The sequence below is a fragment of the Phascolarctos cinereus genome, unplaced genomic scaffold, assembly GCF_003287225.1.
Source record: "Phascolarctos cinereus isolate Bilbo 61053 unplaced genomic scaffold, phaCin_HiC Scaffold_4;HRSCAF=312, whole genome shotgun sequence".
Classification (NCBI taxonomy): domain Eukaryota; kingdom Metazoa; phylum Chordata; class Mammalia; order Diprotodontia; family Phascolarctidae; genus Phascolarctos; species Phascolarctos cinereus.
The window spans coordinates 505,474,247-505,501,205 of NW_027555847.1; the positions used below are offsets into that span (position 1 = coordinate 505,474,247).

A 26,959-nucleotide genomic window follows, 5' to 3' on the forward strand; every position below is an offset into this window, starting at 1 on the left:
ATTTACCTGTAAAGTATTGCCTCAAATTCCACAGAGAAGGAAGATTAAACTTCAGCGGATCTACTTATTAATCGTTATGTATTAATGTATATATGCATGTATATATTATTAATCAAGGAAGATTGATTCATCTGCATTCATCAGGGTGAGAAAGGAAAGCACATGAGTTTGTGAAATTCTAAGAACCATATCTTTCCATACATAATACAAAGGAGTCATAGAAACTATAGAGAAAAGACATTAGGGAAAAGCTTTGAGGTAGTTTAAGTTTTGTTGGCCCTACCACATATGGTATTATCAACCCTTATGGTGTTTTGTTGTTGTTGTTGTTTTTAAAGAGGGAAAATTATAAATAGCTCTTTCTGCTTTCATAACAATAAGTAAATTAGAGAAATTTCTGTATAAAACCAATTTGAAAAATTAGAATTTTGGAAAACATTTTTATGGCTACATTTCCACTTTTCTTAGAGATCTTTACATTTAATAAAGTTAGTTTAAAAATAAGGTTTTGAATCTGTGAGGTTATGAGGCCTTACGTTGGCTGGTGATTCTTGGGATAGTGTCCTTCTATAGCCATCAGCAGGAATGCAAACACAATAATCTTTGCCTTTTTATATCAATTTTAGTCTTTTCAATACCCTCAAATAGAAGCATTAAAATAAGTGTATGTGGTCTCAGCTCATAAAGTGAAAGTAGTCAACTTTCAACAGAAACATGTTTTGGAGTAACATATGTTTCCATTTGATACTGAATTGAAAATAACAACCTAACGGCTAGCACTTAATTTAGGTTTATTTTTCTTTTTCAGTAATGGGGAACATGAAGCCTCCAATTCTGATGTTTACTGTGCATCTGTTATGGCTGAAAGGCTGTCAGTGTGCACCTACTTGGAAAGACACAACTGATCTCAGTGAAAACCTAAAGAGTAGGTTTGCTTTCTTTATCTCCCTTATCCTGTTTCTATGCACTGCTGGCATTTACTAGGGCTCACAGTTATGAGATAACAGCTTTCATTACGGCCCTTCAGTTTCATAATGTTGTAAAACTTTCTCTAGGGCTGATTGATATTAAACATAGAGGCTGCAGAGACGTGATGCCAAACATCTGGACAGAAATGGAAAAATTTGGCCAATTATCTGAATACTTTTCCATAGCCAGCTGGTTGGTATTGTAGAGATAAAACTGACCATTTTTTGACAGGATTTCCAGTACCATCCAGGTGTTTGGTGTCACATAAATAGTGAACAATGAACTGAGATTCCAACTTCAAAAAAAATTAAGCAACGAAGATCATCTTTACAGTTATCCTTATACTGTGGATAATTAAATAACAAATATATTGCATCTAGCTGTTCTATGGTCATTAATTGAGTTCTCATTTTAAGAATTAAATGTGGCCTTTTCTTGATAATGGGTATTTCATATATATTGACAATTAAATTTGTTGAAAAGGAACAAATTAGAAAATGCTTTGAAGGTTTATAATTACTCTTTAAAAATCCAATTTACTCTTTTAAAGAATCGGGGATACCAAACAATGAATTCTAGCCCTATTAAATCAATTCATCAAGAATTAGGAAACAGTGTATTCAAAGAAAAAGATGAAAGAATCTTATTCCTGGGAGAAAGATCATGCCAATGAATCAATTATTTTTGTTCAGAACTATAAATAAAGTGGAGTGACTGGGGCTTTGCTTTAGGGTACTAAATTTAAAGGGTGTTTGAGAAAGCACTGACATGCTCTACCCCATGGTGGTGTACTACAATAGTACCCCCGAGATGAATTTTCTTTTCTCCTTCCCACCCACCCAACTTGGCCCAGGTGCAGAAATTTCCAGGCATAGCTCTTTCTTTCACGCTTCCATGGAGGTTATTTGAACAAAGACTGGGGTTACAGATTATCTTCAACGTCCTGGTTGTATACATTCGATTTATGCTTTTTATTTTTTTAAATGGCAAAACTTTGACTCCCAAATGAAAAAAACACATTGAATAAATAAAAATAGGTCACTGATGGAAGTGACAAGAATGAGGTCCAATTAACTACAGCACACTGAGGCGCTCACAACACACGAACAGAAGGTGTTGTTGGGGTGGCAGCTTATTGCTGATTCATTATGAAAGGCTTCCAGAGTCAGATGCTATAAAAGAGCAATTAGGCCTGTATTTAAGAGAATAAAAAATCGGTGAACTGGTTTTGCAATGTAGTTGTGTAATCAAAGCAAAAACCAAAAACCAAAAACAGATCCTGTACTTCTCTTAGGCTTGTCTGTGGTTGGAGAGCAATATGTAGATGAAGAGGTGAAGAAAGCTTTGATTGGAATTAAGCAGATGAAAATCATGATGGAAAGAAATGAAGTAAAACATAAGGAGCTAATGAAAACCTTGAAGAAAAGCAGTAAAGAAAAACAGGTGATTGAAAATGGTCTTGTTCCCTAAATGTGCCAAGAAAATAGACTGTGATGGTTAGCCCAATCGAGCAATTATTCCCTCCAGCATTCATAAACCAACAATCATTTTGGTTACATCAAGAATCAGCTTCCCAAATAGGCATTTGCTGTATTTGCTATGCATAGATGACATCACTATCTGTGCACACCCCACTAGGAGGGAAGGATTCCAAATGGATTTTTTCCCCCAAATCTGTTCTTCCTGGGAGAGTGTGTCTTCTCAATAGCCGTGTCATATCTGACCAAAGCAGCAATCTAACAAATTCTCTGTTCTCTGAAACCTTATATTCAGGTTTGGTAGGGGAGGGTTTGCCTGAATTATCACCTCCATGTTTTCTTCTAAATAGGAGAAGACCTGTCCCTTCCTCCCAAGCATTTCCCCCCAAGAAATCAGTTGAATATTTGTCCAAGACTTCCAGATGTGTTCATCTCAAAGATGAATAAATATCTTAGTAGATCTCCAAAGCACATGCTGACCCCATACTTCCTTCCCTCACCGCAGGTTCCTGAAGATTCCTAGAGGGGATTCATCTCCTCATCCTGACAGTGATAAAATTTGGGTGAATTGTGCAATAGGGAATCAGGTATTAGAAATGAATTCAGGCAGACCTAATTTTAAAATTCACCTCCAACATTTACTATGTACATGGAGTATGACCATAGGCAAGTCATTCTCCAAACCTCAGTTTCTTCATTTGTAAAATGGGGATAATAATACCTGCAGTTGCTAATCTCATGGAGTTGATGTGTGGCTCAGATGAATTAATTTATATAAAATGTTTTGCAAACTTTCAAGGGCTATAAAAATACCCACAGTTACTCTCTAGTGACCTTCTTAGTCAGTAATCTGTTAATAATGCAGCTAATAAATGCCCTGAACCTAAACACTAGAGTTAACCCCATATTGTGACAAATAAAAGGCTAGAGAGAACTTTGTCTCTATGACTCAGGTGTTCTATGAAATTTTTACTTTGAGCAAAAAAGAAAGAAGAGAGTTTATCAAACTGTAGGTTGACTTTGGTGCCTGGCAATATTCTAGAACATATTTTTAATGGATTTTGTGTTAGCTTACGGAAAGGGAAGCAGTAATCTCTAGGCATTAGCATGGCTCCATCAAGAACAAGGCATGTCAGACTCATTTCCTTTTATAATAACTAGCATTTATATAACACATTAAGGTTTGCAAAGTGCTGTACAGGTTATCTCATTTGATCCTCACAACAACCCCAGGAGGTAAATGCTAATGTTTTCCCTGTTTTACAGATGAGGAAACTGAGGCCAAGAAAGGTTCAGTGACTGGACTAAGGTTACATAGCTAATAAGCATCTGAGGCCAGATTTGAATTCAGGAAGATGAAATTTTATTCCTGACTCCAGGTCTGGCATTCTATACTGCACTACCTAGCTGCCCCCAAATACAGATTTCTAAAGCCAGATTTGAACTCAGACTTTGCTGACTCCAGGTCCAGTGCTCTAACCCACTGTGCCACCTAGCTGTTGCTTTTTTGACTGGTTTACAACATTGTCTAGATCAAAGGAACATCGAGTGACATCATATACCTGCATTTCATCAAGGCACTTGACAAAGTCTCTGGCACCTTGTTTATAGACAAGATAAAGAGATATGGGCCAGCTGATAGTACAGTAAGGAGTTTCCGAGCCGGCTACATAAGTCAATAATGGATAATGTCATCCTGGAGGAAGGTCTGTAGTAGAGAGGAGCTAAGGAAGTCCTGTCAGACCTGAAGGAAGTCTTTCTGTGTCTAGTAAAACATGTCTTCACATGAGCTCCATAGCACTGAGGATGCTGATGAAACTGAATGAGAGGTACAAAGCTGGAGTAGACCTAACATGCACAAAGAATAAGTTCTTAGATCTTCAGTCTGGAAACTCAGTGTTAACGCCACACTGTATCAATTACCAAAAGGACTTGTTGATCTTCTAGACTCAATTTTATACTTTCTTATATCACTGCATCACTAAAGAGTATGATATTGAAATACAAGAAATGATTAGCTGTTTTCAGCTTTATAGTGTTGATGGAAACCTTTAACATTAGTAGGTAAAAATTCCTGACATTAACAGTTATTCATTAATGCAGCCTAATAGTATATGAACTTCAAGCAAAGACTGGATGACCATTCTGTCAGGTATGTTGTAGAGAAGATTCTTGTTTGGGTAGGGGTTGGATAGATGGCTTCTAATATCCCTTCCAACTGTAAGACTCCATGATTCATTAGACCCTTTCACTATGCTAGCTCTTGCAAAATGGCGCAATATCATTAGCATGTCTAAACATTCAGTTTAAGATAACAATCAGTAGCCCACAAGGTATTACTAGTAAATTTTTTTTAAAGCAAACACACCATAATGTACATAAATAAAAGCACATTATTCCCTTCAAAGTAACCAACTTGGTAGACTCTACACATTCCAATGAAGCTAATGTTGCTCAAAACACTTTTGGAACCTTCTTCATGGCTTGCAACATAATCTTTTGAATATGCACAAAGGTGGTAAGTCGTCATTCTTTGAGGATGAGGCTAGAGGTAATTCAGATCTACGTGTTAAATAAGATGGATAATCAAACTAGGTCACAAACAATCAAAATTGTTTCACACAAAGCCTACTGTGCAAAACCCTATAATGGTAAAGAAGCTAATCACTGATGTGTGATTCATTCCGTTTTTGTCATGAAGAATTTTTCAAAAAAATTTAGAATTTCTAGTTAATTAGTTTAGGTGAATGTTCACCTTTGTAAGATAAATCACATCACTCATTTCATGAAGCCTTCTCTGATATCCCAACCATTTGTTGCTTCTCCTTCCTCTGAACCCCATGAAATGAAAAGCACTTTGTTTTATCTCCCTGATGACACATCACATTTTGTCTTTTATTAAAGCTTAGGATTTTGAAGTCCTAGACAATAAAACTAAAGGAAGAATAAGAACAATTTAAAATTTCACAGAATCACAGACTGTCCAATAGATGTTTGAGGCCCTGAGAAATTAGGGGATTTGTCTAAGGTTACTCAGCTAGTGAGTGAAAGAGCTGGGACAGAAACGTAGTCTGATGCCACGTCCAGTGTTCTTTCTTCTGCTCCCTGGAAATGTCCTGGAATCCTCTAAATCTATTGCATTCTCATGTTGGTTTAGGCTTATGAACTTTTCTGTTTTCCTGTTATTTGGTATGAAGCTCCCCCCTCCCTCCTTACCCCAAGCAGGAGGAAAGGGGGGGAATTGGTTTCCTGACAAGTTGTTTTGCTTCACTTAAATGCAGCATATTCTACAGAAAGGGCACTGAGACAGTGAGGTGCCAGGGAAGATTCTTTGGGCAAAGCTCATTTCCATTTCCACTTGCTAAAAAGGGAGGGAAACAAAATCTAGTCATGGTCTCCAGATATGAAAGCTTTTGATCTCCTGGTCATCTCTGTTTCTGGGGCCCTCACTACAATTCTGAGGCCAATTTTCCTCTTAAGGCTTGGGTCTGATCATTCCAGGGATGTGTTGGAGCCAGCCAGCTCCAAACCAGCCATTTATTAAATGCATCTCTCTATAACTGAGAGAGTAAGAGCCAAGTAGGAAAAACATTTGAAAAGGATCCTGAGGTCTCAGCAGCAGGAGGAGAGGGACCTTTATTACAATAGCTGCCATGCTTTAGGGGAAGCCCTGATTAAACTTAGACAAACCTAGAGGATTTTTCCAAGTGCAAGCCCCAAGGACCATTCTTTACTCATATTAGCAATATTGAACTCCCTCCAAATAAAAATAAAAAATAAAAAACCAAAATGAATAACTTCATAAAAAGAAATACCTAATAAATGTAAAAGAAAAAAGAATAATTTTCATTAAAATTTTTAAAGTTAACTAGTCAATCAACTAGCATTTATTAAGTGCCTACTGTGTGCCAGGCTTTGTACTAAATTTTCTATGCAGAACTATACATTCATATTTTATCGCATTTATCTCGTACCTCACAACAGCCCAATGAGGTAAGTGTCATTATTATCTTCATTTTACAAATGAGGAAACTGAAGCCGAGAAACATTAAGTGACCTGACCAGAGATAAGTTTGGAGTTGACTAATAAATATCTGAGTCAGGATTTGAATTCAGGTCTATCCTGACTATGAGTCATCATTCTAACCAATGTTCCACCTAGTTGCCCCCAAAGAAGATGACAGAAAACAAAAATTAGGTGACCCTGAAATCATAATGTAAGACAATGATAAAATTTTATTTATAAAAATTTAATTTACTTAGCAGAACTCATTTTATGTTATTAATCGAGGGAGGAGTTGGGATTTATTCTACAAAGGCTTGGGACCCACAGTTTTTCATCCTAGGATCATGCATTTCAGGATTTCATGCACTATTTCAGAATTGCAAAATTCTTTATTAATAATATTAGTAATAATTATTAATAATTATTTAATATTTAATATAATTTACTGTTTAATATAATAATTTATTAATAATAATAATGCTTTTTAATCTTTACTTAGGGCTTCTTACTGAGTATTCTAGAGGACTTTAGCAGTGTTAACTGGTGTCTCTTCTAATCATTTTCTGTAAGCATAAGGAAAAGTTGAGGCGCAGAGAGGGGAGAGAGTCACACAAAGTTAGAAAGAGATTATTCATCCCCCTAGGACAAAATGTAGACCAGGGAAGCTCAGCTGGTGGATTGCTCCACACCGTTTCCGCTTTCCATACTCTAAAATGGATGGGAAGACAGAGGGGAGTCCTTTCTGTCACCACCAAAAGGCACCCACTAGAGGGTGCTCTTCCTCTTTCTATATCACGCCTGTAGCCATATGTTCCCAGCTCCACTCCTGGACAGCCCTGACACCCCTGCCTTTTTTGATAGACAGTAGTACTCACAGGCATGTGGGTATCTAGACACCCCTAATGTGGAGGAGTCATCTGATCCCAAACATGTTGCTTAACATGTAATACTTAACAATATATTCAGACATTCAGTGCAACTGAATCTCATGGTTTTATAGACTATAAAAGTTATAATTTACACATTCACTTTGAGGCAGTCTTCTAGGTAGCACAAGAAATATGAGAGACTTGGAGTTAGAAAGACCTAAGTTCAAATCCTGCCTCAGGATTTGCCTGTGTGACTGGGCAAGTTAGTTAACCTCTATATGCCTCTATACGCTTCAGTTTCCTCATCCTTAAAATAGATATAATAATGGAACCTACCTTACAGGGTTGTTTGTAGAATTAAAGGAGTTAATATATTCAAAACACTTTGTAAACCTTAAAGAGCTATATAAATGTAAGTTATTGTTTTAGATTTTTAGAGCCCCTAGGTTTTTGTTTTTCCTATAGTAACAGTTAACATTTACATACCACTTTAAGGCTTGCAATTCACTTTACAAATATTATTTAATTTGATCCTCACAACAACCCTTGGAAATAGATGCAATTATTATCCCCAATTTACAGATAAGGAAACTGAGGTTGAGAGGGATCAAATGACTTGCCCAGAGTCACACAGCTGATATCTAAAGCAGGAATTGACCACTGGTCTTCCTAAATCCACTGTGTCCACCTAGTGGCCTTTATATTGTCTACAGAGAGAATTGCTTGATCAGTGACCACTTCTGTCCTATCCAAATAGACAATAGAAGCTGCTCTGTCAGCTGCTGAGAGGGGAAAGGGAAATGGTTTGGAAAAATAGCTTAGAAACACTCACTTTAAAAGCAGCAAGTACTGAGGCACTTGACATTGAAATGACATGTTATTTTCTCCCCCTCAATTAGGAGGCCCTGCAACTTATGAATGAAGTCAAAGAAAGACTGGAGGCGGAGGAAAAGCGATGCCAGGTGTCTTTGACAGGTTTATGGGATGAATGCAAGTCTTGTCTGGAAAGCAGTTGCATGAGATTTTATACAACCTGCCAACCAAGTTGGTCCACTGTGATAAATAAGGTAAGGGGGAAAAAAATGAGTCTCAGGATTTCAAGATTCCCAGAACTCGACTAAGTTCCCTTCTGGCTCCACATTAGTGGGGTGGAGGGACAGGGAGAAAAGGAAAAGGGGAAAAGAAAGTTAACAAAAGGGGCTATGGAGGGGAAACGGGGGATGATTTCCACAAAAGAGCAGGTATAAAAAGTGATAGGTGGGCCAGCCACAACGTGACAGTTGGTAGAGAAGAGATGGACTGCCCAAGTGTTGCTGTGATATCAACACAATATTAAAAAGAACCAGATGGAGCCCCCCAGTATGCTGATTAAATCCCCACTGAAGGATGGATAGAATAACCTGACAGGCAAGAATCACACAGGGTAAGAGTACATTTGTACCAATGGAGACACTACCAATGCCAGTTAGATCCAGAGCCATTGAAATATCTTAAACAGAGGACAGAGCATATTGTCAATTTTTTGTGCCAATGGTTCAATGTATTTATACTTAAATAGTTTACAATTCTTCAAAATCTATACAATGCTATAATATTATTGCTAGAAAACAGTAATGACGTTTCATTCATTCCTTCATTTTTCCTCTTGGAGTGGAGAGTCTCCTTTGCACTCTTACCTCACCTATTCTCACATGTATAAAATTGACTCAGTTCATGGTAATATTATCTAAATATTGGGGTTCCTGGTCAAGAAGCACAAATGGAGAGGTTACTTGCATACTTCTTCAATATTTCAGGGAGCTGTAAGTTTGGGCACTTCCTCCCTCAATGCCGATAGCAACCCTTCTACTCTTTTTAAATTTTTTTTTTAGGCAGTTGGGGTTAAGTGACTTGCCCAGGGTCACACAGCTAAGTGTCAAGTGTTTCATCTGAGGCCGGATTTGAACTCAGGTCCTCCTGACTTCAGGGCCGGTGCTCTATCCACTGTGCCATCTAGCTGCCCCACTTCTACTTTTTAGCAAACTTTGTTTATACGTTGCCATTGCTGGAAGCCTCCAAATTTAGCTAGGTTCTCAGTTGGAAGACTGTGATCTTTCACCAGGCATGTACAAAAATCTTTCCAGCTTGGGAGAACCTGCCACAGCTTACTTTTTGCTGGCATAGACTTAAAGTGCCCATGGTGACTTCAGAATCATCATGAAGCATCAGAGAAGGACTTTAGTGGATCCATCTACACTGGGGCAGTCTCCATATTAGAGATGCCTGTCTTATTGTCCTGAATTTCTTCCCCTTCCTGTAAGACTTTGCAACTCTGACTCACTTAAATCCAATTCATACACAAGTCAAGACATCATTGGTGATATCTAAGACATCATTGGTGATATCATTGGTCCTCTTCAAAAAATGAAGGATGAACAACATTGTTGAGACATGAGCTTGATGATTAAGATTTCATGCCAGTATTGGACAATGCTAAGGAAAATCAGAACACCTTCTTGTTTGCCAGTGCCATACCCAATTAAATAGAAAGTAATCCCCAGGATAAATAAGAAGCTAAATTTGCTTGGCTCTCCCCTAAACTAAATCTGCTGGGTTTTTGTGATTGCCTCCAATCTCTAATCCATCCATAGTGTGCTGCGTTTTTGTTTGCTAGGCAATGGGGTTAAATGACTTGCCCAGGGTCACACAGCTAGTAAGCATCAGGTGTCTGAGGCTGGATTTAAACTCAGGTCAGTCCTGACTCCAGGGCCAGTGCTGCCCCCGGAGCGTGCTGTGAAGAGTACAGGTCTTACTGTTAACTGATTAGCGGTGTGATTCAGGACAAATCACTCAACCCCTCAACTTCTGTTTCCCTTCTGCAAAATATGTGGATTGGATAAGATGATTCCTTCAGTTACTTCCAAATCAAACATTCTTTGATTCTATAAAACACTACAAAAGGTTATCAACATAATTAAAAATAGTCTGGCCAAGTGTTGGTTCAAACCTAATAGATTATAAGACAAAGTATACAAAGTTTTTCTTTTCATTTTAAATAACTGCTCTCAATATACAGACAAAAGTATTTTTACATACTAAGTTGTATTTGTTGAGCTTGACAAATGGTCAATGGTAATTGTGTTTACTCTTTTCTTCCTAAGACTAATTTTTATTTGTTACTTGTTTTTTTTGTTATTCTGAGAACCTTTTTTTCCAATCAAAACTTTTAATAATTGAAAAATAATTAAATACCATAAATAAAGCAAATATTATATTACGATAAATATTATATATATTTTCCTTGTGATAAAATAAGTACTATAAATAAAGATGATAAAAGAATTAAAAGGATATAAAACATAACTCCTTTGTGAGAGTCAGGAACTGAAGAAAGATCCCTGTGGATAGTCTGAGCTCCCCAATATTTGACAGCTTGCTATGCTCTGCCCCAAATCTTTTTATAATTGAAACAGCAGCTGTTAAATAAACATGTCTAGGCCTAGTCTAATGGTGTAGCAACATGGGCATGATCTACTTCTGTGCTGAAAGGACGTTAGCCAGCTGACTCATTTTACCATGGAATTCCTAGAATTTATTCCCTCCACAACTCTGCCTCTTAGAAACTCTAGATTTCTTCAAAGATGAACTCACAGGCCACCTCATACAGTGAGGTCTTTCTTGATTATCCCCCCAGCTGCTAATGCCTGCCTCCAAAATTCTTTTATATCTATCTTACATTTATTCTTATGTTTACTCATATGTATACATGTTGTTTCCCCAGTTCATAAGCTCTTTGAGGACAGGAACTTTATTTCATTTTGGTCATTTTATCACTAACACCTAGCACAGTGCCTTTTAGGTAGCAGACATTTTTTTAAATGGTCAAAGGGAAATGAATGATTTGAATTTTGCTTAAATTCCCTATTTTGCTTTGCTGTTAGCAATACCTAACCAAGAATGAAGGTAACCATGGTTTTCTATTCTTAGACAATTAATGCTCAGAAAACAAAGATATGGGTAAAATACATCCTTCATACAAAGGTGGTTTTCAGTGTGAAATACTCTTCTTTGGTGTGGAGGCCTAACTTAAATTTATTTTTATTGCTTGTTACTTGTGGTTGTTTTTAAATAAAGTCATAGGGTTTCTCTATAGATAAGGTGGGAGCTGGAATGTGAAGAGGGAGATGAAGGGTTGTCAGATATAATAGAGAGATGCTGCAATGCAATGCAAAGGGTAGCGGGTGGTCAAGGCAGCCAGTCATAAAGCTAATTGTAACCCTGTTGAATAGTCCCAAGTCAGCCAAAGTTCTGGCTTAGGTATATGGATATTTACATATGGAAGTAAAATAGGAGGTATACATGTTGTCTGCTTTCAGAGTCACCCAGGAAGACTCCTTTGCCTCTCAAAATACCTCCCTTGCTAACTTTTTAATATGTGAAATCCAGTGATTAGAATTTGGCTTAAACTAAACACTGGCTTTGATTTTCAAAAAATATAAATACTCTTGGTAGAAGTAACATACCAAGCCGTCCCTACAAATCATATACATCTCAGAGTGAATACTTTACCTGATCCTTTCCCAAGAGCTCATTTTTATAGGTTAAGGCAAAGGAGAAAGTATTCAGAAAGGACTGAAGGTTGAGAACATGCAACTAAGAGAAGCTAAAGAAAAGGACTTTAGGCAATCTTAGCTTATTCATATTTTTTTCCCAAAAATCTTCTCTGGATACTACCTTATGCATCTTCTGGTATTCTTAGGATTCCAAATTCCATTCCTCAAATTTTGGTTCCTTAGTAATGTCATTAAACTTGAGCCAATTGTGCATGACCAAGATTCTCAGATCAGAACTTTACAGGAATTTAATTCAACCCAGAATATTTTTGTGGTTGTCATTTAGCCATTTTCAGTTGTGTCTCACTCTTTGTGACACCTTTTGGGGTTTTCTCTGCAAAGATACTAGAGTGGTTTGCCATTTCCTTCTCCAGCTCATTTTACAGGTGAGGAAACTGAGGCAAATAGGGTGAAGTGACTTGCTCAGGGTCACACAGCTAGGAAGTGTCTGAGGCTGGATTTGAATTCAGGTCTTCCAACTTTAGGCCCGGCACTCTATCCACTGTGCCACCTACCTGCTTCAGTAAGCACTTAACGGAACTGAAACGAATGATTAGTACATTATTAAAAATGCACTGATTATTTCTAAGGTACCCAGGAATTCAACTCAGCTATCATTTATTAAGTGCCTCCTATATGCCAGCAAGTTGGGAATTTTAAATTTGCTGATAGAAAGGTCCTAGATGTAAGGTAAGAACTTGAATTTATTTCTATTCCCCTACAGATTGAAAGCTTTTTCAAGAAAATGCCTCAATTAATTTTTCCTTTTCATGAGGATGAAGCAAAAGCTCTTCCTGTCACTGAAAAGTTGGATGAGGAGGATACTCAGCTATCCCAAATGGAGGGCACATTCAACCAACTGACCATGGATGTGAACACACTATTCGACAGGAGCACCGATGTCTTCAAACAGATACAGAAAGAATTTGACCAGGCTTTCCAAACATACTTCATCTCAGACACAGACTTAACAGAGGCCTACTTACTTCCAGCTTTATCAGAGACAACCCCCCAAAACACAAGTCTTCTGAAAAGCTGGGACATACCCAATTTCTTTCAGCTATTTTTTGATTTCAGCAAATCAATTTTGACAGGTATTGGTGAAACGATTACTGAAATGCTAAAAGGAATGAAGAATTTACCAGAACAAGTGAAAGGCAAGTATTATAAAAAGGAATTTGATGCCAACATCTTTACCAATATCTAGTCTGGGGTAGAATAGTAAATGTTAGTTTTCAGTAGTTCGTGAGATGATAGGATCACAGATTTAGAGCTTAAATGGTCCTTAGAGGTCATCTAGTCTAACACCTTAATTTTATAGCTGAGGAAAGTGAGGCCCAGAGAAATGAAATGATTTACTCAAGGTTACTACAAGGCTGTAAGTGGCAGAACCAGAAACCAAACCCAGATCCTTTGATTCCAAATGTAGCACTCTTTCTAATACCTCACTGCCTCCTTATTTATTGTTACTGAAGTGTCACTCTGTGGTTAAGCAATGTTTCCAAGTTTTTTACATGGATTTTTCCCCCAGTTTATTCACTTGGGTCCATCTTCTGAATGAAGTAGGTAAATCATAAGTAGTCATTCCTTAAATGACAAGACACTTCACCCTGACAGGATGTGAGCTGAAGGCCCGTGCCCCTGCTTATAGACTGATATGTACTTCATGCCACTTGGGAAACAGGTTGCTATGAATATACTCAGCTGAGAATGAACATGCTGATAAAAGAACAAACTCACACTTTCTATACAAGTTAATTTAATCCACTCTAACCCATTCATTTCACAAATTTCCTTGCCATGTCACAAAGTTTGTCTTCCTTACACATCAACCACCAGTTTGAAATTAAATACCAGTGTACCTCCTCATTTGGAAAAAAATCATCAGTGTGGGTAAAAGTTGATGGAAAGAAAGTGTTTAGATAGAAGATGGAAGAGATTGGTGTACTTTTTATATTTTTGTTATCCTTCAGTCATGTCCAACTCTTCATGACCTCATTTGGGGTTTTCTTGGTAAAGATACTAGAGTGATTTGCTATTTCCTTCTCCAGCTCATTTTACAGATAAGGAACTGAGGCAGACAAGACTAAGTGACTTGCCCAAGGTCACACAGCTAGTAAGTGTCTCAGATAGAATTTGAACTCCAGTCTTCCTGATTCCAGGCCAGAGCACTCTAGCCACTGTGTCACCTAGCTGCCCCAACTAAGGGGATAGCCCAAAATTAAACTCTGCTGTCCTTCTTTGTCTTTGGGAAGGTCCCAGAAGGGAATAATTCAGTAAGGTGTGTATCCTGCTCCAATCCCAGCACTTTACACTGAATTTTTAAGTAAATGTTATTAATGAAAATATCAGTATAATAGTCTATACCAACCTGAATTACAATATACCACCAAAAATAGAGTCCTTTCTCAGCATTGGCATCTGGTGACTAATTGTATCCTAATGACTAATTGGTCTTTGTGTATCCAGCATCCCATCTTTTCAATCTATCCTCCACACAGCTGCCCAATCTGATCATCCTAAAATGTCTCCCTGACTTCAGGCTCAGGGCTTTATCCATTGTGCCATGTAGCTGCCTACTCTTTATATTTATATAACCTGTATTTAGTTTCCCACACCAAAGAACTGCACAGAGCCCCACAGTTCTATTCTTCTGTTTAAAATTATGTCTTTTGTTTTTGCATCTTGTTCATCTCAGAATATGTCCCTCTCATCCCCATCTCCCACTTGGTGAACCTTTCCTTGTAACAAAGACTGAAAAAGAAAAAAAAGAATTTGTCAAAGATAACCAATACACCAACCACAGTTCCCAACCTCTCTAATTAAGTGAAGGAGGTGTATCTTTCCTTCTCTGGGGCCAAGCTTAGTAATTATGATCACACAGCATTCAGTTTTGCTTTATTGTTCTCATCATTTTAATCATTGTGGCCATTGTTAATAGTTCTCCTTCTCCATACTTCACTCACACAATTCTATTCTTTATGACTTTCTCTAGACACTATTTGAGACTCAGTGCCGAGTTTAAGACATATTCATCTAGCTTTATATGCAGGTAGAACTCAATGCCTTACCCTATTTTCTCTGAGTCATAATGCAGGAAGGACAGTGAGCCACAGAAGAAATTTGGAGTTTGAATCCATAACTTGAGTTTAAATCTTTCCTCCACCATTCACTACCAATGTGACTCTGGGAAAAGAGTATCATCTCTTAAGGCTCAGTTTTCTCATCTTTAAAATGAGAAGTTTGGCACTTACTGAAATTTGACAACATGTCAATCACTAGAACATTGTCAGTGATCTTTGAAAGGTCATTGAGGATGTGAGAAATGCAGAAGGTCTGGGGGAAAGGAAGATATCTAAATTTTTGAAAAAGGAAAGAACAGAGTCTGAAAGCTATAAGCTTTGATTCCTGGCACAATTCTAAAATGTATTATCAAAGGGATGGTCAGTGAGCATATAGAAAAAGAAACAGCAATCACAAAGTGCTGGTGTGGGCTAAATCAAGGGCAGTTCATCCTGGACCGTTTTTTTACGGGGTTACTAGACTTCCACATCAGGGGGATGTTATACATGATGTTTATCAATATTTTAGTAAAGTATTTTACAAAGTCTCTCATGTTTTTCTTGTGCACAAGATGGAGAGATGTAGGTTAGACAATACTACATTAAGAGAGATTTGGGACTGGTTGAATGGCTCAAACCAAAGAGTAATGATGTACCTTTAGTGATGTGCACAACTGCCTTCAAGTTTTGGAAAGGTGGAATGACTGTCACATGACAGATAAATTAGAATTGCTCTCTTTGGTCCCAGAGGACAAAACTAGAACCAGTATTTGGAAGTTACAGAAAGACACACTTTAGCTCAATGCAAGGAAAAAGTTCACAAGAATGAGAGCTATCTCAAGGTAGAATGGGCTGTCCCAAGAGGTCATGGGGTTCTCTCATCGGAAATCTTCAAGCAAAAGCTGCATGACTCCTTATCATGTAAATTGTAGAAAGGGTTCTTTGTAATAAGAACATGTTGGTCTAGAGAGATGGCTTCTGAGGTCTCTTACAGATCTAAGCCCATATGACGGAGTGACTGTCTGATCTCTAAGCTCCCTTCTCATTCTAAAATGCTATAATGCTATAATTCTTTAAGCTATGAAAGCTCATGCAAAGAATTGTGGGATAAGATTCTTTTAGATGTGGCCCAAATTGAATGAGCCAGACAAGGAAAAAAAATATTGCTTTCTACAGATAACAGTTATTTCTCCATAATGAAAAAGAAAACCTTATTTCTTTAAGTCGGGAGATAAGAATTTATTCTGGGTTTATCTTCCATAGTTCAGCTTGAAAAAAGAGAGAAAAAGACTTTCTCAGAATTTCTCTGTGGTGTTTAGATAGCAAAAATTTTCAAAAACAGGTGTTGCTACATGGTCAACACCTGGAGTAAGTACCTGTGCATTCTTGAACTTGTTTCTTGCTGGGTTCTTTCCCAGAAGAAAGGTGAGAGGAGTGGATTTTTTGCTGGCTGACAACTGACTGAAATAGCTGCAGCTGGCAAAATGGAAAGCAAGCTCTTGCACCAGCTAGCTAGGACTCTGAATGACTGGCACCTCCCTGGGAGTGACTTGTTTTATGTAAGAGTCAGAAACTGTGCTGGATTTCTCTCCTGTACCTTTGCTATATAGGCAGAAATCAGCCAGCTAGACAAACTCCATACCTGGAAAAACAGTTAGATTCAATGACCAATGGCTTTTTCTAGTAGGATGCACCTTTAATCTGGCAATCATTTCTGAACATTCTCCATATGTTCAATAGCAGAGACAGGGTCCTAGGCAAAATAATTCACCACCAGGGCCACTACAGGGTAGGGGAGTTTGGGGGGGAGGGAAGAAATTTATTCCAATAATTTTACTGGACATCAAGTTTCTTTGATATGTAGATGAATTTAAATGTTTCAAATAATACATCATCCTTGCAATTACATAATGATAAGTCATACTTATAAAGTGATTTACTGTTAGAAAGTGCTTTATATATATTATATAATTGAGATATCTTACTATATATTTACATATTTACATATTTATATATGGTATATAAATGTATTGATGAATATAATGCATATAAAATAACAACAAAGACAGGGTAGTATGATAGATAAGTAGACATCCTCAAAGTAAGAAAGAAAGAGAAAGGGAGGGAGGAAGGAAGTGGAAAGAAGGAGGGAGAGAGGGAGAGAAGGAGGGAAGAAGGAAAGGATGAAAAAGACAAAGAAAGGAAAGAAGAGAGAGAGAAAGAGAGAAAACTAAGATGCCCCAATGAGAAGTGTGGCCTGACCAAAGTCACACAGAGACAGTAGATGTTGATGGGGGAGGGGGGGATTAAATCCAGGTGATAGGATGATAGATTCAGAGCTAGAAGGGAATGTCAGAGATCCTCTAATCCAGCCCCTTTACTTTACAGAAAAAAAAGCTGAGGCCCAGAAAAATTAAATAATTTGCTTAACATCACATAGGTAGGTTTCTGGATACAAGCTAGCACTCTTTCCTGGTTTACACCATCATTCCTCCTAGTGCAGGACAACTTTGTATATTCCAATGCTCTGAAATGAGGAAAAATGTCAATATCTGCCTTCTTAGCTTTCCATGGCTCTCTTCCAATTCACCACATCCATTGAAGACCCTGCCCTCCACTTTTTCCTTGCTGCAAATGGACTGAAACTTCAATTTTCAGGATAAAATTCAAGGGAAAAAACTCACATCAGTCTAAGCTCCTCTCAACCTTTTGACATACAAGTGGTCCTAGCCAGGAAATATGTAGATCACTAAATGGCATCCTCATTCCTCACCATGGATCTTTTCTCCCAAGGGAAGTAAAGTAAGTGCAGAGCTATTTGGAAGGTTGCTGCAAACCAGATGCCAAGAACGCTAAGGCTACCTCAGAGAGCAAACAGGCATTTGTATATGGGTGTGGGATTTACTGGCACTTTTCCAATTGGGAAAGGGAGCAAGTCATATTGGTCTACAGCCCTTGGGAAACCTGCCTAAAGAACCTGGTATTACAAGATTTTGCCAGCCTTTATTTGTAATGGCAATCCAACGATAGTGTCTGATGGCTAATAAGGTTCCTTGGGACAAGGAGAGAAGAGATACTAGGAAAGCTTAATAAAGATATCATTTTGTTATCAATCAGTCAACAGGTATTTATTAGGTGCCTACCTATGTCGGGGACCGTGCTAGGCACTGGGGATAAGAATACAACGAATGAACCAGTCCCTATTTATAAAGAGCTTGCAGTCTAATGGAGGAGATGACAAGTACTTCTCTAAGTATATACAGGATACGTATAAAAAGAACACAAATAAATACAAAATGGTTCAATGCAAAGTAGTTTGGGAGAGAGGATACTGGTAGTTAGGAGATGAAGAAATGCTTCTTAGAAAAGATGGCACTTGAGCTACATCTTAAAGGAAGAAAGGGACTGAGGCAGAGGTGAGGAGAGTGTATTCCAAGCATGGAGGAGAAGGAGGAAGAGGATGATAATGATGATAATTGGTTAATAGTTATTAGAGTGGCAGCCCTGGAACCAGGACAGCCTGAATTAAAAAGTGCCACCTCTGACACATACTGGCTCTGTGACCCTGGGCAAATCATTTCACCTCTGTTTGCCTCAGTTTCCCCATTAATACCTCGTTTGTACCTCCCAGGGTTGTCATGAGCATCAAATCAGATGATATATGCAAAGCACTTAGCACAGTGTCTGGAATGTAGTAGGCATTATATAAATGTTAGCTATTATTATAGCTATTGTTATTATTTGCAAGTATCGGTAGAATGAGTTCACTCAACTCAGAGTCCCCTATGCAAATGAAATCATTAGTCTAGTCCTTAACCCTCATACTAGTGTAGGGCATACGTTGCCTATGTGCTTTATGTATGTGCCCATATGGGTAACCTAAATGCATATCATGATGAAGTATGGATATATATCTCTGAACTCGCCCACCCTCTCCAAGGGAATTTTATTTTTTCCTGGAGGGGAATAGGAGAAGGGACTACAAAGTTGGAGGGGGTACTGAACTAGAATTATATCCATCTATCCCCCTATATATTGTTTGTCTAAGGGAATTTTTTTTAGGTTCAAGTCACTTTTCTGGGCACCGCCCCTTAAAGAGGAAGGGGTAACCCTAGGCTTACACTCATTGGTCTGTAAATGCTAGTTATACAAAAGACCATCACAAATACTGAATTGTGAGCAAAATCTTTTATTCAAGCTGATAGCATACAGAAATCAGAGAAGTTAGATAGATTAGAATATACCAGAAATACATAGGAAAGGAGCCAGTTGATTATGGGAGCCAGCTGAGATTTCATTTAACCAAGAAAGAGAAAAGCTTCTTCCTCTCCCCCTCCCCACATTTCACCTGAGGGGGATTTCCCGAAAGTCTCTAGGGAGGCAAGCTGAGATTTAGAGAAATAGTGAGGTTCTGGCTCCTTTCTTGGTCTGCTGCTTCCCAAAGTCTTTCATCTCTCTACACATATTTTTCTCCAAAGAGTGTCTGGAACCATGTGTCTCTTTCTTGAAGCTGGAATAAAGAACGTGTCTTTCCTCTCCAACATTCCCCTACCAACTCCACCTCTCACACAGGCTGACATCAAGAGGGCATTCCCTCCACCCATCAGGAATTATGCCTAAGCAGCAGCATGTAAAACAGTTAAAATAGTTAATAAGCACCTTGTGGACATGACTTTGTACTGGTGTAACATGAAAGATTCTAGGAAAATTATGTCCCTGAACTAGAAATAAGCATTCCATTGTATGTCCAAATTTCTAATGTACTAAAATACTCTAATACGTTGTAGGACTTGACTTACGTAGTTTATTATTCACTTTTTTATTTGATCTCCCTTTTAAATGAAAGATAACTGATATAGCTTTAAATCTCTTCCAGAAATACTGCTTTCTCACTCTCTTCTCTTTCACACATATACATACACATATCAACACATATCTGCAAATATGTGCACATATGTATGCACATATATACAAATACATGCATGTTCATTACATTGTGTACATAGGTTATTGTCTATATTGTGTTACATGCATGTGCATATAGTAGTATTATATTGTATGTATGTATTACATGTTATATGTGTATGAATATATGTATATGCTTTATGTCTTTTCTCAGTCTTTGACTTCTACTCATATCCTTTGAATAAAATAACTTTTTTCTTATCAAAAGTATATTTTTAAAAATTACATTTGTATTCACTAGAACTAAAACCGAAGTGAAATCAATGTATCAGTAATTTCTTTTTCCCTAGAGCCTGACAAAGCAGGAATGTTTTTGGAGGTTTTCCCTGGACACAACAGAGTACCATGTAAAGAGCTTAGCCAGAATTTGTCTGGATGTTCTGAATTTCAAGAAAGATGTCAAAAATGCCAAGAAAACCTCTTGCAAGGTAAATTAATGTTTTCTTATTTGTTTCAATGCACATTGATTTAATAAATAGGTTTCAGAGCTTGTATTTTATTGTTGTTATTATTATTGTTTTTAAAGCATCTTCAGTGTACAAGGTTCCAGGCTAGGTGGGAGAGGTATACAGATGAATAAGAGATAATCTTTCCCCTCAACAGGTTTCTACTCTCCTAAGGGAGATAAGATACGTACATAACAGATTCCCAGTACAAAATGAAATATGGTATGTGCTCTTTTTAGAGGCCCAAAGACTTCCTTTACAAGTCCTTTTAATTCACAAATTGTTTTCCTTTCCATATATTTCCACATTTTGCCATTTGAGTATGCTTAATCTAGATTTCAAAGCCTGTTACTGCCAATTATTTTGGTTTGCCTTTCCATTGTCTTGGATTTCTCAAAGCTCATGATGAAAGACTAAATACAGGCTAATGTCCCCAACAGAAAAGAATACTAATTATATCTGCTAATTAGAGTAAATTATTACTACTTACTAAGAAAAAAATAATGCATTAAAAGCATTGTTTAATAAAAAAAAATTATAATGCAATTGAAAAATAAATAAAGCAATTCTCCCCATTGGATAAATTGTCCAAGTAGAATAAGGCATGATGGGGATGATGCTGTAATTCTTTCAATCTGTTGAAATGCGATGTTACCATAGCCTTCAAGAATTCTTTCAGCTTCTAGGTATATCCACTTATGCATTGGGTAAATATAGCTTGGAGGATCATGTGAGGATATAACTGCAAATTTTAGTTCATTTAATGTTTACTTAATCATTTAATTTTAAAGTAATTGCACTGTTGGTTCAGGTGGCTTTGAAGGGAGCTGAGTGGCTCACTGAAGTGATCATTCTTGTGTGGGATGGGGAGGGGCCCACTGCATATGTGTGCTGAGCAGGGATGGGTTTTTCCCTTATCAAATGGCTTGTTCCATGCTCTATGTATCAATGGATTTAGGGGTAAGGAAGAGGGGAGGTATATAGAGTCAGCAATGACCGTATTGCTAGTCTACCAGAGGTATAAAAGGACTGAGAAGGGCAGGGACTATAGCTGAATAGCCTGAAAAGTATGCAAACTTGCACACTGAAAGTGATGACACTGCAGAGAAGGACTTGGACTACCCAGTGCCATGGTAGCAACAGAGGGGAAAATGCAAGTATTCAGAAAATGCTGCTCCTTCACTGAGTTCTCAAGCTCACTGTGATGAAACGCTAAACTGAGTTCTTGGCCGGGAAATCTGGAGAAGAGAGATCTGTCATCAGGAGGCTACTTCTATTGAGTTTTTTTTCCCCCTTTGTTAGCCCTGCCTGTAATAAAACCTGCCTTTTGTTTAATGTTTCGTTGGCTCAAGTGCTTGCAAGGCAGTATGGTATCAAGAGAGCAGGACTCTTGGAGTAAGCCAGATTGCATCTAATTATAGATGGCTTTCTGAGTTTAGCCACAAAAAGGTAAGAGAGATATAGGACAACAGCTATTGGTGATGGGCAGATCAAGTGAAAAGTTTCAAAATTTTTCAAAATGGGAGAAACGGATGTATTTGTAGACAGCAGAGAAGCAGACAGTATACAGGGAAAGACGGAAGATTAGTGAGTAAGTAGGGAATAATAGAGGGGTCAATATCCTGGAAAGGACAGAATGAAGTGGGATGAAAAGTGCCTGTAGAAGGATTTGCCTTGGCCAGGAGACTGGATCAGTTCATATAAATCTATCCATCTTTCTCTGAATATTTCATATTTGCTATATTTTAATGGGCAGTGACACTCTACTAATGTATCCCAATTTGTGAAGCTATTTCCTTATCAATGTATACCTACCTTATTCCCACTTCATTGTTACTACAAAAGTACTGCTATGAATATTATGGTAAATATTAGACTTTTCATTCTGTCTTTGGCATCTTTGGGACACATGCCTGTCTGGTATTAGATTTCTGGGCCAAAGGGAATATAGAAATCTAACCTCTTTGATACATGCTAGGTATGTGATAGTGGGAATTCCTTTCTTGTATGGTTTGGATTAGACAGAGACTGAGGTCCTTTCCAAATCTAAAGGGTTTTTTTTTTTAAAAACTGTGTGTAGCTCTTTTCATTCATCTTGGTATTTCTACCAATGCCTAGGACAGTACTCTTGAAGAGTATGTAATTGATGGTTGTTGAGTTGAATTGTTCTGTCTGGACTATGTCTAAAAATGGCTAAAGATTGAAGAAGACAGTTTGACTGAGGATAGGTTCACCTATATTTCAGACAATCAGTGAAAATAAGTCTTCATAGGCGATAACTATCAGATGGGAGTTGGTATTTCATACAGTACGGCTCACCCTAGCTATAATAATGTGCATCATAAAAATAAACAGATTCTTTGACTAGTTGCAGTCTTTGCCCAGTCATATGGAATGGGGAGGCCTCAGACTCCAGGGTGCTCTGCAACAGAATCAACCACAGAAGTCTATGGGATCCCTGAATGGTCAAGAAAAGGGAGATCCAGGAATATTTTGCGGCCAAGTTTTTTTCTTCTTCCTCAGACTGCCCTGATGTCCCTGAGCTGCACATGAAGTTTGATGAAGCCTTTAAACTGGTTAACATTTCTGAGCAGCAATATACCCAGATTTTCCAGATGACCCAGCATCACATGGAAGACATGATAGCCATGATGGGGAAGATGAGGGAGAAGTTTGCATGGGTGACTGAACTCTCTCACTGGACCAGAGGATCAGAAAATATCTTCAATATTATAAAGGTGATGCATCAATCTAAAAAAGAATTCATTCCCCTCCGAGGAAATGACAAGTTGATTATATGTGTATATTGCCACTGTGCTAGCACCCAGCATGGGACATTTAATCTGGTGCAATTTGAGGTTTTTCAAAAACATAGAACCTTAAAAAAAAATCAAATGTTTGTGAAAAATGCTTCCAAAATGCTATCCACATCCAGAGAAAGAACTGATGGAATCTGAATGTAGATCAAAGAATACTCTTTTACTTTTTTTCCCTTTTTTCCCCTTTTGTTTTGTTTTTTCCTTCGCAACATGACTAATATGGAAATATGTTTTACATGTTTGCACATATATTACCTATATCAAATTGCTTACCCTCTCAGAGAGGGGGGAGGGGAAAGAGGGACAGAGACAAATCTTATTAAAAATGTTAAAAATTGTCTTTACATGTGATTGGAAAAATAAAATATTATTTAAAAAAAAGAAAAATACTTCCAAAACTGTGAAATGCTATGCATATATGAAATATTATTGTCAGTTAAAAAAAATAGATTCAGTGCCTTGTATACTTCACTGATAGGATCAAACCATTCTTACTTATATCCTTTTAGGATAAGAGATAAGTTATTGACAGCCTTATCACAGCCTGGTACAACTGACATAAATAGATAAAATGCCCCTCTTCCCCCTTGGTTCAAGAATTAGGCAAATTCATATACTTATCTTTACATGAAAGGTGCAAAATGGTATAGTGAATAAAGTACTGGACTTGGAGTTAGGAAGACCTGTGTTCAGATACTGCCTCAGGGACTTAACCAGCTAGGTCAGCAAGTGACATAACCTTCCTCAGCCTCAGTATCACCATCTATACAATGGCAATGATAATAGCACCTACCAATAGGGTTGTTTTGAGGGCCCAATGAGGTTATGTATCTTTGCTCTAAGAAATCTTAAAGTATATATATAAATGTTAGGTCTCATTAAAGATTGTGGGTTTGAGTTGGGGTTTTTTTGGGGGGCAGGGGGTTGTTAGTATGTTTATTTTTGATTCTTCTTTGCTTTACACACACAAAAAAAAGGCTGTAATTTCATTACATACATGTATAGCTCCATATTTGCATACAGTGAAAACTCAATAGACTTTATCTGGAAAAACATACAAATACCAATAGGTAAAATAAGCAATGCTAACTACACTTTTGTAAATGGGAATTAGCAGAATGCTGAGATTTTCATTTGGTCTATTCTTTTGCTTGACAAACATTTAGGAATTTACTGAAAAAGATTTTAAAAAATATTTTTCTAAAGTTCAAGTCAAACTATGCATTGGTACAATTTATTTTTTATTCAAATAAAAATATGTATACATACATATATGTATGCATACATATACATATGCAGAGAGAGAAATGGATAGGTAGATACATACAGACATTGATGCAGATAGGTGGCACAGTGGATACAGCACTGGGCTCAGAATCAGGAAGATTCATCTTCCAGTTAAAATTTGATCTCAGATCCTTACTAGCTGTGTGACCCTGGGCAAGTCACTTAACCCTGTTTGCTTCAGTTTCCTCACCTATAAAATGAGCTGGAGAATGAAAAGTCAAACCACTCCAGTATCTTTGCCAAGAAAACCCCAAATGGGGTCACAGAGTCAGATACAAACTTAACAACAACTAAATAACACATATGAAATGTATGTTATAGCATATAATACATATGTATGTGTATGTTTGTGAATTCTTTGGGAATCACTGCTGTGCTTTATTAATAGTTGTACTTCCTGAATAAAAATATTGGAAACCCCCCCCCAAAAAATACAACAAAGTCCTATGGGCTATCATCAAAGAATGTAAGCTTCTTGACATAGGGACAGTTTTACTTATGTCTTTGTATCCCCTGTACTTAGCAGTGCATGGCACATGAGTAGCCCATTAACACCAAAAGGTCTAGAATTTAAGAAAATCTAGAAGATTGACACAGTGCTTTTTTTTTAAGCCACAAAGCAAAGAAAGTATAGATAGTAGTATGTAATTTTTATTTCAATACTATTTGGATCAACTGGTGGTTTTGGTCAATAATTAATGCTTGATTAATTGAAATATTTATTTTCTCTAGTAAAAATGGCTTTTAAAATTGAGACATAAAATTGGTAATTCAACTAAGTCTTAAATACGTATAAAACTCTAATAATCTTTATTGTAAATACATTTTCTCCAGGTAGCTCCAAGAATTGGTGAAGAAAAGTCTGCTAATTCAAATGGCACTCTGCTTGAAGTGAGCATCCTAACTTCACCTACTTTCACCATCAAAGTCCCCCAGGATGTCAGCATGGAGAATTCTGACTTCATTGAGTATGTCGTTGGGAAAGCTTTACAGCATTACAAGCAACATTTTTGAGCCTGGTAAGCAATGCAGCCTCATTGAGGGTACTTTCTTGAAATGTGTTTAACTCTATAGAGAAGTAAGGGCAATAGACCACACCAATATGCAATGTATTCCGCATTTTACAATTTAAGCATAAATAGTCTCATCCAGGTAAAAGATTCACATCCTCTCAGTTCCCACAAATTGAAACAAAATGCTATACCATCTAAGGATGATTTCATCAGTTAAAGTGAATGGACTGCATTTCTTGATGTTAGATACAAAATCCTCTTTTAAATAAATGTATGTCCCAATTAGAGTGAGATGTGACAATTCTCTGCTTTGGTAATACAATGAACCTTCATGTAAATGTAAGCACATTTCATTTTTAAGTTTTATTTAACAAATTAAATTGGACACGTGATTGATTTGTAACCAATCTGGTACAAATAAATCCCTTCCGGAAGAACATAGGGTTCCCCTGTTAATCCTTGCTTTCTGTGACTGGGCTTATAGCACCAGGCTCTCTTAACATAAGTGCAGTTACCAACCGGTTAAATCCTTGACCAATACCTGGTTTATGTTTAAAGGAAGGCCTGTAGGCCAGCCAGAGATGTTGGAAAAAACAACCCCTTAATGAGTTCTGATGCACAGAATAGCATGTAAAACAATGGGAGTCAGTTCAATGCAAAGCTTTATTGGCAGTAATGGGAAAGAAAGGGAAGGAGAAAGGTTGAAGGGGACCCAATATACAACTTAATCACATACACCATTCTCAAACTCTGAAAATAAATGACCAAAGAGCCACAGAGGTTATACAGTTAAACTCTGAAAAATCATGGAGGTAATAGGCAAAAGGTCTTCTTTATTCGGCTGGAGGTGGGAAACTAGACACAGGTGCCGGAGTCTGCTCTAGGACTCAGCAGACCCAAAGTAGTAGGACTAAGCCTTGTTACATGTAGACATGGCTAGACATAGAGGCAAGCACTGAGGTGCAGCCACTGCAACGAGGGAGTAACAGCAACACAGAGACAAGTTTGCCTAGTGGAAAAAGTCTACTCATAGCAGGGCTTGATGACCAGAACATGGATCGTGCAGGCGCTTGTCTGAGCTCAGGGACTACCTAGGATTGGCTCGAGCCAGTTCTAGGATTTAGCTGCAGCAGAGTTCATCCAGAGGGTGAGTCCAGAGGATTGTTGCGCCAAGATCAGGGCACAGCTTGCTTGCTGGGCCTCAGCTCTGGAAAACAGGGTGTTCTCCTAATAGTAAGAAAATAAAGGGGTAAAAAGAGGAGTGGTCGTGGGTGGGAATCCTGATGCTAACATGGAGAATAACTCACATAAGGACACTGCTGTGTGGGGAAGCACAGAGACACGGTTCATTCAGCTGAAAAGGCATGCTCCAAGGTGCCATTCTAAGAGTAGGATACTTAAACCCTGATTTTGGTAACCACCTGGAGCTGTCCATTTTTTAGTGTTTGGGGAA

General features: G+C 37.7%; 1 protein-coding gene across 1 annotated transcript; it reads left to right on the plus strand.

Annotated features, from left to right (window-relative positions):
• The first annotated feature begins 819 nt into the window (after nt 1-819).
• On the plus strand, nt 820-25,507 carry CLUL1 (clusterin like 1). The gene is made up of 7 exons (XM_020970657.2): nt 820-925; nt 2,264-2,412; nt 8,222-8,389; nt 12,639-13,071; nt 20,232-20,369; nt 22,911-23,125; nt 25,328-25,507. The coding sequence occupies exons 1-7, from the start codon at nt 820-822 to the stop codon at nt 25,505-25,507; spliced, it is 1,389 nt and encodes a 462-aa protein (XP_020826316.1).
• Nucleotides 25,508-26,959: the final 1,452 nt, after the last annotated feature.